We start from the raw sequence: 13,086 nt of genomic DNA, 5'->3' as shown, positions 1-13,086 counted from the left end.
CATGCAAACCACATTAAAAACAAATATTGATATTGTCCAAATGTCTGTAATTGAGGTGAACTTGTCTGTCTCCCCTGCGTGAAGATATCGTGCCACACAACACACACACAGAGAGTTGGAGAGAAAAAGTCAGAATAGACAGACCAAAACTATGGCTTCAGTAAAACAAATGTAATAATCCTACATTTAGAAATACCGGTGTGATGAATGAGGTGTCTGCTCTCTGCAAGCTGGGTGCGTGCTGCTTCTATTTGCATATAATCACTTTGATAATGCAAATAACTGTTATTGACTTTCTGTCAATGTTATCACCATTATGTGATTGAAATGGGTGAGCCATTTTATGATATCATAGTTGCCTCCAAGTATAAGTAAGCTATGTTAAGTTTGTTTGTTTGGTATCTATTCCAACATTAGCGGTCTTGATTGGTGAGGACAATGGACATCTTTATGTCATAATCAATTACCCCCAGCCACTCATTGCCGGAGACCTGTCCTCCGCCTTTGTGCTACTTGAAATTCTAGTGACTCTTGTGACTCTTTAGTGAAGCAAATTGGATCCCCTAGTGACCCCTTCTGTCTCCTCCTTTCTATTGTCTCTATCTGCAGGTGAGTGGCCAGCCCGCTGCGCCACGCCCAGCCCCGTGTTGCCATGGACGCCTGTGCCCGTATCCGAGGGGTCCCACTTAGGACCCGAGCATCCATCAGGAAAGAGGTTTGTCCACCACCTTTAAGCCTCATCATTTCTCTCTTGACATGGTCTTTTTGTTTTGTCCCCTCCTCCCACTGTGAGAGGATATGTAATAGCTCTGGCCAGACAAACCTGTCTCACCACATCCCGTACTCTATGGCAGTACTGAAACCGACTTTAGCACGCACATCCTGCCTAGAGCAGTGATGAGATTCAAATGAATTGAAATAGGTTCTGATGGTTTGAGATCAAGACTATGGGGTTACCTAATAATGACTTGACCAGTACAGTACACTAACCATGTGAAACCCTATGTTCTGGTGCAGACTGTGCGTGACAGCGGGTCTCAGTGTGTGAAGAGCCTCCTGAAGAACAGGAAGGAGCTCTGCAGCATAGGCCTGGAACTGGGGTCCAGGGACGCACCACGGCTGACAGAGGTGTGCAATCATAGATCACGCACACGCACACACACACGCACACGCACACACACACAAACTGACACTAGCATACTTCACAAACAACTGTTTTATTTTTTCCCTCAGATCCATTTTGTGTGTCTGCCTGTTCACTCTGAAGGGGAGGATATCACTCTACAGGTGACTGCTGTACAGCTAGCTCTGACATTTGGTTATTGCACCGTTCAGAGAGTGACAGTCAAATACACACTCGAAGACACATTAATTTAACGTTGTATCTCTCAAAGTTGGACACATTAAGTTGACTTGGTATTTATTGGTAGTAACTTGATTCTGATAAACACCTCCAGGCCTCCTCTTTGCCGGGTGACCTGTCTGAGCTCCTGAGATCTATACATGTCCACAGCCTCCGGAACGATGAGATTCTGCTACTGAAGGACTCACGCAGACTGATGGACAGGAAGGACAGCGTCGCTCAGGTAAATGAGAGGAGAGAAGTTGGTAGGTGTTTCAAACTGGTAAAAGGAAGAGAAGAGAAGAGAGGTGGTAGTAAACTGAGTCTAAACTCTACTGTACTCTACTCTGAAATGTTAATTTGCCTTTGGAAGCACACTCCTTGGCTGCAAATTAGTGGTCCAAGAACCTTTCCCAGACTACGTGCCAAGATTCTGTGTGAGATTCGGTCTGTTATCACAAACACAGGTGAAGAAACATCTGGGCTTGTTTGTTTTCTCTGCTGGGGATTGCCACATTGTCCTGGTTGGTTCCATGTGTCTTTGGTAGGCCTCAGTCCTTCCAGCTGTGTGGAGTTTATTTGACAGGCAGGACGTCTAAACGGAGTCTACCCTCTGTGACGTGTATTCTGCATATACAACATCATCAGACTTCAGACATAACAAGGCAATTCCAGTATACCCTATCAGTGAAGGAAAAAAAAAAAACTCCTGTGTGTTTACAAACCCTCAGACTCTCAGATGATTAGTTTGTCTTGGTCTGGGGCACCCTGGGACATGAAAGACACTGACAGTCTGCAGACTCTGTTTGCCAGCTATTTTCTCTCTGAATAAGTTAATGTCCTTTGGCAGTAAAAATTAACCACCATCCAGCCAAGCCTGACTTTCTCATGTGTGTGTGCGTGCGTGTCTTTCTCTGTCTTCCTCCACAGCAGCAGTGCTGGTTGAAAGCGATGTGTGTTTTGAGACACAGCCCGAGTCCCCAGGTCAGTGTGAGTGCACTGGTGGGTCTGCTGGGGCGGTATGCTGCCGGGGTCCGCTATGCCCTGGAGCTTCAGGCTCTCCACAGAGGCGCCGCTGATCACAGCCACCCAGAGGACGACGACACCAACCAGTCAGTTTCATCCATCGAGGATGACTTTGTCACCGCTCTTGAGCACCTCGAAGAGGAGGAGACAGCAGACAACACCCGTAGGTTTATAATAAGCACATGTACTGTAGAGTGGTCTTGAATATATTTCATATTCACATTTATTTCACATATATAGTTTTTTTTTTTTTTTTTCAGACGTCCCTGTAGAGCGGTGTTTACTAATATGTCTTTTCTACTAAGACGGCAGAAATCGACGGCATCATCTTGATTCCACTGCTAGATGGCAGTCACAGATTTTCTTTTCCATTTGGTAACTCTTTCTCTCCCTTATGTGTCATGTACTGTAGCAATCATCCCAGGAAGTGACCTTTGGTTGAACTCTTGATGAAGATTAGAGAAATGACAGTTTAATGCTTGCTCTCTTGGCCTTGTATGTCTTATGATCCCATTGGACCTGTCTTTTTATTGCTTTAATTGATTTTTTTTTGCTTGTTATTAAAAAACATGAGTATGTAGTCACTCAACTCTCACATTTTAATCAGACCATTTCTTTCCTCTCCTCTCTTCCCCTTTCTCTTCTCTCTCTCTCTTGCTTTCATCCAGCTGCTGGCCCCTATCTCCATGGTAACCAACGTGATGTGGCATCTCAGACAGTCCCCGCCCACAGCAGAGACAAGGATCTATCAGGCTCTCGCATCATCATAAGTTCCTCTTTCAGGAAGTCTTCAATCAAACGCAGGTTGTCCCCAGAGGTGTCTGTAACCGTGCAGCGGTCGTCAGGGCCGGAGTCTCAGTGGACACTGTGCAGTCCTAGAGCCCGTATCCCCTCCCCCTCTGCCCCCGTCAGCGAATCAGAAGAGTCAGACGGCTCCAGCCCCAGCCCAATCATCTTCTTGGACGAGGTTGGCTACCAGAAGAGCCTGCGGGCCACACTGGATATTCCCCAGATCCCAGGAGGGCCCAGAGAGAGAGTGGAAGACTCTGATTCAGAGGTCAGTGAGTTCTTTGACAGCTTCGACCAGTTTGATGACCTGGACGAGCTGAGCTCAGAGAGCTGCACTCTCACCCTGCCGCTGGACCCCACCAATGCTGCTACCGTTAAGACCCAGAAGAAGAAGTCAAGTCAGGCTAGCACTGGCAGCTCGGGATCCAAGTACGTGTCTCGAGGCTGTTCCACGACAGCCATGAATCCCCACCGATTCGACCACCCTACCCTCCCTGCCAATGTGAAGAAACCTACTCCGCTTAAACCAGGCTCTCCCTACCCTCCCCACTCTGAGGTTCCAGACTCCCCTAGGCCGGTCCGGACCTCTTGTGAGGAGAGTGGCGGTCCTTTGTTCAGCCCTGTTAGCTCCTCAGCCTTCAGCCCCCTGGGAGACTCTGGAGGGCCACTGGAGTACTTCTGGAAAACAGACGGTGAAGAAGGAGATGATTCAGAGCTGCGTAAACCCCAGGACCTGTGCTCCTTGTATAAGACCTACTCAGACTTTGCCAACAGCCTCTCCAAGGAGATCCTGGGCTCTGTGTGTGGGTACCAGTCTCCTGTAGACTTCAACGACAACAAGAACCTGAGCTGTGTTTGCCATAAGGAGTTCCAGAACCCATCTGGACATCTGATGAAGCTGTCAGAGATCCAGGAGACTGTGACAGTTGGCAAGCTGCAGCAAAAGTCTCAGTCTCTGAAGGATGGCATCCAGAGGTTTGCCACAGATCTAGTAGAGATGAGCCTGGGCAGCGCATTGCGGGACCTGCAAAAGGGAGTGTCCTCCTGTACCACCACACTCTGCCACCTGGCCGCACGGCTAACCTCCTCGGTCTTTCAGATGGCCTTCCATGAGATTGGCATGCGTCAGGCCTATGTACTGAAGGAACGGGCCATAAATGGACTGGCAGGGTTTCTGGTCGGGGAGGCGGTTTCAGGGGCACTAAAGGAGTTCCTCTCTGTGAAGAAGCAGATCTTCAACAGCACTGTGACACAGTTTGCAGCAGACCTAGCGGAGGAGCTTATCTTTGAGGGGATGATGGAGGTGTGCCAGTTCTCCCACCCCTCCACCCCGCTCACCCCCAGTGACTGGTCCTTTGGCCAGGAGGAAGAGGAAGAGGTTGTGTCATCCTATGCTTCAGACTTGTCGGAGTCAGTACTTCAGGAGGCATTTATCGAGCTCTCCCAGGCAGATGTAGCTTTCACTACCCAGGCAGCCATCAGTGTGTCTTTAGACAACGTCTGCTTTGTCAGTGCAGAGGACGACGACGACACCACCACCACACACACATGCAGTACCGGAGCTGACCACCAGACTTCCCAAGCCAGCTCAGCCGAAGTAACCCAAGGCCCCTCAGGGGAGGATGGCTGCACTGTGAAGAAAGCGCTGTTCAGTGTGTCTGGGATGGCTAGCTGTGTGCCTGTGCCCCAGGCAGGGCAGGCCATTTCCCACCTCCAGGGCTCCGAGGAGATCTGCCAGTGTAATTCCAGTGTGTCCCACACCTCCACAACCAGCCCTAAGAGGAGCAGCAGCAGTAGCAGCAGCAGTTCAGAGGACAGGGTGGTGGGCGCAGCCTCCTCTGACACAACTACAGCCACACAGACGGACCTACAGCCAACTGTGTCTCACCTACTCGGAGCTCACAATGAGGGACAGGCTTGTGTCTCTGGAGACTCTTCGCAAGGAAAGACGGCATTTCACAATTTTTCTGGTAACATGGTTGATATGATAGTTAGTGAGGCTTGTGAGCTGATAACAGCCAGAAAAGTTAAGAAGAGAGTAGAGGACTGTGCTGACTTCCTTAGTAGGTCCATTGGAGGTCGGGGGCTGGCATCTGAACACTCAACTTCTCAGGGCTCCGTCAGTGAAGCTCTCACAGAGTATCCCTCAAACCATGAAATGGTTGGGGAGAGCTTTCGACCTGGAGATCGTTATGTAAGTAAAGACACTGTATGTTTGAGGAGCGGTAGTGATACTGATCAGAGAGCTATTTCCTCTCTTCATCCACCCTGTCCGACAGTATCAAAGACCCCAAGTAGAGTCACCTGTGAGTCAGGCTCCAGGAGCACACATCCAGTTAGCAAAGCCATCTCAGAGACACGCCCTGTCATGATGAAGGATACACTTGACGTGCCAGTGTTGGAAATGGGTAGTCGGGGCGGAAGGAAAATGGCAGCCGGTGAGGAGATGATCACTAGCTCTGGCCAAAAGTCTAGTGGGAGCCCTGGTACTCCCCCATCCACCCCCCAGCAGCCAAGTGAAGTCTCTAAGGAGAAAGAGATCAAGCAGTTTTCCAAGAAACTCAAAGGGAAACTTGCTAAGGAATTCTCCCCTGCCACACCTCCTCCCACCCCCCACTACCAACCCGAGCCTGGGATGGGACCCAAGGACACCATCACCGAGACAGACAAGGCTGACTTTATGCTCAAACTGATGAGGTCTCTGTCAGAGGAGGCAGATGGGAACGAGGAAGAGGAAGAAGAAGAGGAAGTGGAGGGTGGAGTAAGTGATGTTCAGTCTGGTGTAGAGCCTGAAAGCCACGGTCCAGAACTCAACCTTTCCTCGACACACAAAATGTCTAAGAAGGGAGCCCTCCATTATGCTGAGCGTTTGGCGTGCCACATCGTGTCCATGGCAACAGAGATGGATACTCTGGGAATGGTGGAGGATGGAGGGAGGAGGATGGAGGGGGAGCGAGAGGACAGAAGAGACAGCGTGGCCCAGTTCTCAGAACAGACACTGAACACATTATGGGTGTACGCTGGAGAGGTGGCAGGTGAGGTCATCAGCGACGTGAAGAGGATGGTGGGCTCTGGGCAGTGTCACTACAGAGCAGCCAAACAAGGCCAAGAGGGGTCAGCATCCGAATGTCCCCACCACTACTCCAGAGAGCACAGCAGAGGCTGCAGGCTGAGTCAGCTAGCTGATCAGTGGTCCAGTGACCTGCTGTCTTCAGTCCTCCACTCCCCAACCTCCACCTCCAGCTCCAGCTCTGGTCTGTCCTCAGAGTACCCCAGCTGTGAGAGTGTGACAGACGAATATGCTGGGTATCTCATCAGAGTGATGAAGAAAGAGGGGGGCAGCAGGGAGTTGGTTCTTGATCAGTATGCCAGCCGCCTGGCGTACCGCTCTATAAAACTGGGCCTGGCCCATGCTGCACGCAAGATGAAGCTGAAACCTTCCAGCTCGAGGCTCCACTCCACCCGGAGGATGCATCAGGATGGGTGTCGGGGGCCTAGTGTTGAGGCACGCTTACGTCAGGATGAAGCAGGGAGAGTGGGATCCCCCTTAGAAGAGGCTGACAATGAGGAAGGGAGCCAGATGGAGTACATGGATCTGGTGAACTTTGCTGAGTCTTTAGCATACAACATCACCTGTGACGTCACTAACAAGCTTCGCCTGTCCTCTGTGCGCCTTCCCAAGTCCCTCACTGACTCCTGTCTTTACAAGAAGTCCAAACTGGACGATATGGCAGAGGGCCTTATCCGGAGCTCATTCTCCTGTCCCATGCTGGCAAAAGAGGGGAACAGCAGGCAATACCACAGCACAGGCAGTCTGTATGACGGAGGCTACAGCAGTGGGGTCATGCAAGTCATAGAACACTACGCCAGGAAGATAGTGGACGACACTCTGGAGATCACCATGGCCTCAGCCGGTCACCAGGCTGGGGAGAACCAGAGGGCCCAGGGTCAAGAGAGGCACTCCCATGCTGAGAGGCTCTCAGAGGGGGAAGTGCTAGGAGAGAGGGCCTGTCGTTATTGCCAGGTCAGAGAGTGCCCATTCTGTAGTAAACCTAGCAGGCACCACCACCAGGGAGGGCAGAGAAGGAGGAGGCAGGAGAGTGAGGCTGGCACAGACAGGCTCTGTGGTCTGGAGATCCCCAAGATCCACATCGATCTGGATCGCAGGGCAGTGTTCGCAGAGGAGATGGTGTCGACCGCCATGGAGACTGCCAAGCGGGAGCTGAGCAACACCAGCCTGAATGCAGACAGCGGGATTGGTCATGATGGTGCAAGCTACGCCGAGAGCCTGACCAACGAGATCATGACGTCAGTGCTGTCTAATGCCTGCCAAACCACCAACCTCAGGTACAAACTCATGTCGACTCACCCTTGTTGATTTCCATGACTATTCACATGGTGTTCTTTTTGGTTAACTTTGGTGTTTCATTCACATGGTGTTCTTTATGGTTAACTTTGGTGTTTCTGGTGGTTAGCGAGAGATCATTCAGGCATTAGGCTTGTGAGTGTTGAGATATGTTATGTTCACTTTGATAGATTGTTTTTCCCTGAATTGTGGTGTCTTGTAGAACAACAAGTTCTACAAGCTTTCCTGCAAGCAATTAATTGTACTGCACTGTATTTGCCATCGTTATTTTACGATTTTGAAAGCATTAAAATCCCCTCACTAAGTAACTACTCTTTCTCTCTCTTCCTTCTGAAGCTCCCCAGGTAGGGAGACCACTGAGTCAACCGTGTCCCAGCAGCTGAGCCTGAGTGTGGGAGACGACAGTCTGGGCAGCTGGTCCAACCTCAGCTTTGAGGACGAGCACCCAGACGAGAGCAGCAGCTTCCTGCACCTCAGCGACAGGTAGGGAAACCACACCATGCTCTCTGAGCATCTCGGAACACAGTGACCACAGCCCAGTCAGAAATCAACTCCTAGTCTCTACTACCTCCCTCGTAGATCTGAAAGGATCAGATTGGAAATGAGCCATATTTCCATAGCTTTAACCTAGTTATCTGATGGTAGGTGTTTCCACCAAGTTGTTGATAGTAATCAGATCCTTTCAGATTATGGAAAAGTGTTAAAGAGTGTTGGGAGCAAGAGTTTTTTTTTGAATTGGGCACTGTCCTCTGAATCTTCAATAATTTCCGAAAACAATTGTCCTAATGTTTAAAAATGTCTCCACTACTAATGGTTCACGTCTTGCCGCACCCATTCTATTTTCATTGAGCGCTCTATTTCTCTTCAGCACACTTTTCACCAGCGAGTGTTTCTAACGCATATTAAATGTGCTCTGTTGACACAGATTTAATGACGGATAAGTTAGCAAAGCTTCAGAGGCTGTGGAATTCTGGCTTAAATGAATACAGAAACCAAGTTAGTCACCACTGCTTATACTGCCAATAAGAAATGAGCCTATTTTTCAATCAAAAGTCAAATGGCGTTTCCCATGTCTCTTAATCTGACTTTGGTGATTAGTGCAAAGCCGTTCTCATCCTCTGAGACTGAGTTGAGGCCAGTACAAGACACATCCCTCCGTGTTTAGTGTCAGTCTAACATCAGTAGGACTCTCTAATGACTTCATGAGGACATGAGGTCTCCTCAGATTAGGAGGAGCTTAATGGTTGGTATGGTTTGGGAACCTCTGTCTGCTGCCAAGGAACAATTTCCTCTGATTTGTGCAAATATTACATGACATATTATTCCTCTTGTGCCAATGTTGTTAGAGATTTTGTATTGTCCCTTTAGCTAAGTTTTGCTGAGATTGTTTGAGTAAACGCATCTCACGTCTAGCTGTAAGAGAATTAGCTTTTCCCCTCCTATAGAGGGCTGTTTGTTAGAATCTGCGTTTTTGCATTCAGAGTGAGGTGGGCTCACCCATCTTGGGTCTAAGGGTGGGAAACGCCTTGTTGTCGCTTTTGGCACGTTCTGCTATCTCTATGGAAGCAGACCTAGTCAACATTTCAAATTCTTACCCAAGATAATGACAGAAAGAATGTGTGAGAAGCTAGTTATTTTGGACACCAGGGCTTTGTGAAGGTATCAAAATATTTGCTAAAGGTGTGTCTGTGAGCAGTCTCTCCGCCTCAGGCGCTGTTTCCAGAGGAACAAAGTCCACCATGTGTAATTCATTAGTCTCTTCAAAAGAGATTTCCGATCAACACTCAACAGACCAAAAATGGCACCTTTGAAAATGTATTTGTGCCCCGAATGCAGTGATTGACTTTTTAACAACCTGTCAGCAGGCCTCACTCAAACAAACCACACTTCACTAGAAACTATTTTAAGGTAATGGAATGCGTGCAGTCATTCTCACATACAGTATGAACATCATTTATCAAATACCTATGTGCACGGTATGCACATGCAGGTTCCAGCCAGTAAAGTAATCATTGGCTAATGACAGAGATACAGTCTTGTTATGTTATTACAGTTGCCAGCTAGATGTCCTTATGGAATTCAGAGGATTATGTGAAGACACGAATGCAATGATCTCATATTCAATTAGTTAGGGAGTGGACATCATCAGATCATAGTTCTTACGGTAGTTTTATTTTCTCGCTGTTGTTTTTTGCCAGTAAGACACAATACATTGTTGGTAGAAAAGAGCCTTGTGAACAGCCTACACGGCCCAGTGCTGTGCGGTGTTGGCCAGTGTTGAGCTGTGCCCTTCTCTCTTCAGCAGCAATGGGAACAGCAGTAGCTGGAGCAGCCTGGGGTTAGAGGGGGAGGGGTGTGAGGAACACCTGTCCTTCTCCCCGTCAGACAGGTCGGTCACCAGCGCTAACGCAGCTAAGCTGTCCTAGCTAACAGCAGGGGGTGGGGGGGGGGCTTGCCTCGAATGGGATAAAGAGGGATTACAGATAATATTAATAGTAATGTCTTGAGAGAGACCCAGGATATAGGTTACGCTTACAACTGTTCCAGGGAGTTCTGTCTGACTCCTAGTGCACATACTGTATTTCCTTAGCAATCTAATGACGACATTGTCTAATCCTTCTTCGTCTCACTTCTCCTTTGCTTGCCTAGTTTCCCTTTTCACTGCATGATGACATCAGAGCTTTGATTTGTCAACGTTGTCGCATGTGCATGTGCATGTGTCTGTAGAGCCTCTACTGTTCCCTGTGTAGATAACCAGAGGGACAGAGTATCGGCTGGGACACCCTGGAAACAAGCTCTACCTCAGCAGCGTGTGTGTGTGTGTGGCGGAGCTGCTGTGGCTCACGCTTGCGATGTCCATATACAGACAGCGTTTCTGCTGCGGCTCTGCTACTGCCAGCCCAATCTTTGTGCATTGAGTTTGCCTTTGATAATGGCCGTCAATAATCTAACGTTTCATTTCACTTCATTACAAATTGTTCTGGGTTCAGTCTCTGCTGTCATGAGCGGTTGGAAAAGTGACACGGCTCTAACCAGAAAGAAGTCACGTCGTTTTTGTTTACCCTCGTTCAGAGCAAGAGAGAGAGCGATCACCAGGAAAATACTGCCCTTCACCTGATGTTCTTTTGACTTATTAACGTAATATAATTATAACCTAAGTGGGGTTTCTGCTATGACCCTACCGTATACATAGTATACCTACTACAGTATAATACTACCTATACAGCTTTTAATTTGAAACAGATAGCGGAAGTGTTGAGTTAAATAAATGTGGGCTGTGTGTCTGCTCTAACCTGTTAACATGGGCGCAGAAATGAAACGCACACGCGCTGCTGAGGTACCGGTAGCCGGTGTGTCCCTGGCTTAAGCCTTTGTCACTGTCTGTCTAACCACTCCATTAGGCAACGCCGGAACGTGTGTGTGTGTGTGTGTGTGTGTGTGTGTGTGTGTGTGTGTGTGTGTGTGTGTGTGTGTGTGTGTCGGCGTGGGTGTTGGTGCATGTGTGTGTGTGTGTGTGTGTGTGTGTGTGTGTGTGTGTGTGTGTGTGTGTTGGTGTGTGTGTGTGTGTGTGTTGGTGTGGGCGTTGGTGCACACGTGTGTGTGTGTGTGTGTGTGTGTGTGTGTGTGTGTGTGTGTGTGTGGCGGGGGGGGCGGGGTGGGTCATAAAGAGGTCTATGTGCATGCTGAGTGATAGGAGATCATGCTCCAACCTTAGCTCTCCTCAGGTACCCTTACACCCAGCCCAGCAAGGGTGGGTTATACTAGGTAGGTGAACCCAGAAACCCTTATAGTAAAGTGATATGCATCCACAGTTGGCACCATGAGACACTGTAATGAGTGTAGTGTAATAAAGTCTGTTGCCCAGGGGCTGTGTCAACAAGGCTCAGATTTACAACCAGAAAGTGGAAAAATGACTGTTTACCAGTTGGCACATCACACAGTAAGTATTTGCACAATAGAGTATATGTGTAGTCATTTTGTGAATGGAAAATATGCTCACCAGTCAGTAATGCTTAAATGCTTTATGTTTCATCTCCTGGTAATACAAATTGAAGATGCACAGCAGGAATGGAAAGCTTAGAAGAAGAAAAAAACACTAGAAAAAACACTAGAAATGTATTACATTCTCCATAAAGTATGCTACTTTTTAACTCACTGTTCAACGCACCTATAGCACCACTGTTGACCAGAGCCTGTGAACCCAGAGAGCTAAGGTCAGGGACACGGGTCTGAGAGATAAGCACGCTGGGAGTTCCTCTTTTGGTCCTTTTGCATGCATCGAGTCTCTCTCTTTCTCTCTCTCTCTTTCTCTCTCTCTCTCTTTCTCTCTCTCTCTCTCTTTCTTTCTCTCTCTCTCTCTCTCTCTCTCTCTCTCTCTCTCTCTCTCTCTCTCTCTCTCTCCCTCCCCCTCCCTCTTTTCTCTCTCTCTTTCTCCTGGCCTGTGTACGCCCTCTCTCTAACCTGTGATATTTCTCACTCTGCAGTGACTGTACAGAAGAGAAGGAGACAGAGACCAAGGAAGAATCCTGTGGTAATGGACTAACAAAATATGTTCACGTTTTTCTGTCTGTTGCTTCTTTTTCATTCTGACTTTCTTAATGACGCCTGTCTCACCCTGTCTCTCTCTCTCTCTCTCTCTCTCTCTCTCTCAATGATTATAATGATGATGAAGCTGATCTGTAGTGCATGCTCTGTATCTCCATCCCCAGGGACTGTGCGTGTGGACAGGGGTCAGGCCCAGGCTCACAGGGCCTTGCTGGTGGTGAACTCTGAGGTCAGGGAGCCCAACCTTGACCACCAGCTCCGGAGCATGCTGCAATGGGCAGCGGCCTCCATGGCCGACCTGCCCCTGGTCCAGCTGGGATCTACTGCCGACAGGGAGCTACAGCAAGTAAGTTCATCAGCTAACTACGGTATTTAACACACAGAAGAAGAAGAAGGCTGCTGATGCCCCTGCTGCCTGCTGACCTGAGTCTTCTGCCTTCTGTCATTACAGCTGCCGGCGGTGGTTCAGAAGCTGAGGGAGAGGGAGTGGAGGGTGGGAGAGCTGCTCCAAGCCCTGCTGCGCTACTGTGAGGAGACCCAGCAGTCCCAATCCCAGTCCCCGGCTGAACCCATAGATGAGCCACCACAGGTGGGGAGAGGACCCCACCACACGCCCCTGTTCCAGTGGCTCCTGGAGCACACCTAGGCTGGCTGTGCTTCACCTCACCTCACCTCACCTCACCTCACCTCCCATGCTGCTTTACAGTGCGTCTGTGAAACCCGCCACTTAGTGTGCACTAACAATGTTCTACTACATGGAGATTCCCCCTCACTACGCAGTGATATGCACTGCAGCGTACCTGCCAGTCCTAGCCGCATTGTACAGTGGAACGTGGTTGTAGTGTCGTATAGGGCTTTTACACTATCGCTTACCCAGGGGGCGCCAAAACCGCTTATCCGTTCTACTGGCTGTGCGTGCGTGTGTGTGTGTGCATTGCATGCCATGACTGAGAGTACTTCTTTCTCTTCACCTTTTTTTTTTTCCGTTTGTTTTAGACTGCATATCACATGCGCTTGA

The 13,086-nt window shown here is 49.0% G+C and overlaps 1 protein-coding gene across 1 annotated transcript; it reads left to right on the top strand.

Moving 5' to 3' along the window:
* Positions 1–652: 652 nt before the first annotated feature.
* akap11 (A kinase (PRKA) anchor protein 11) lies at positions 653–12,714 on the top strand (the record flags this gene model as incomplete). The annotated part of the gene is made up of 12 exons (XM_080536834.1): positions 653–715; positions 1,018–1,128; positions 1,234–1,287; positions 1,458–1,586; positions 2,273–2,531; positions 3,037–5,280; positions 5,437–7,504; positions 7,860–8,006; positions 9,829–9,912; positions 12,008–12,054; positions 12,233–12,414; positions 12,520–12,714. 12 exons carry the CDS (start codon positions 653–655, stop codon positions 12,712–12,714), a joined length of 5,583 nt encoding a protein of 1,860 aa, XP_080392960.1.
* Positions 12,715–13,086: the final 372 nt, after the last annotated feature.

This window comes from Nansenia antarctica, assembly GCF_963989245.1.
Source record: "Nansenia antarctica genome assembly, chromosome: 7".
Taxonomy (NCBI): Eukaryota; Metazoa; Chordata; class Actinopteri; order Argentiniformes; family Microstomatidae; genus Nansenia; species Nansenia antarctica.
The sequence above is the reverse complement of the archived record's forward strand: the minus strand, read 5'-3'. Positions and strand labels throughout refer to the sequence as shown.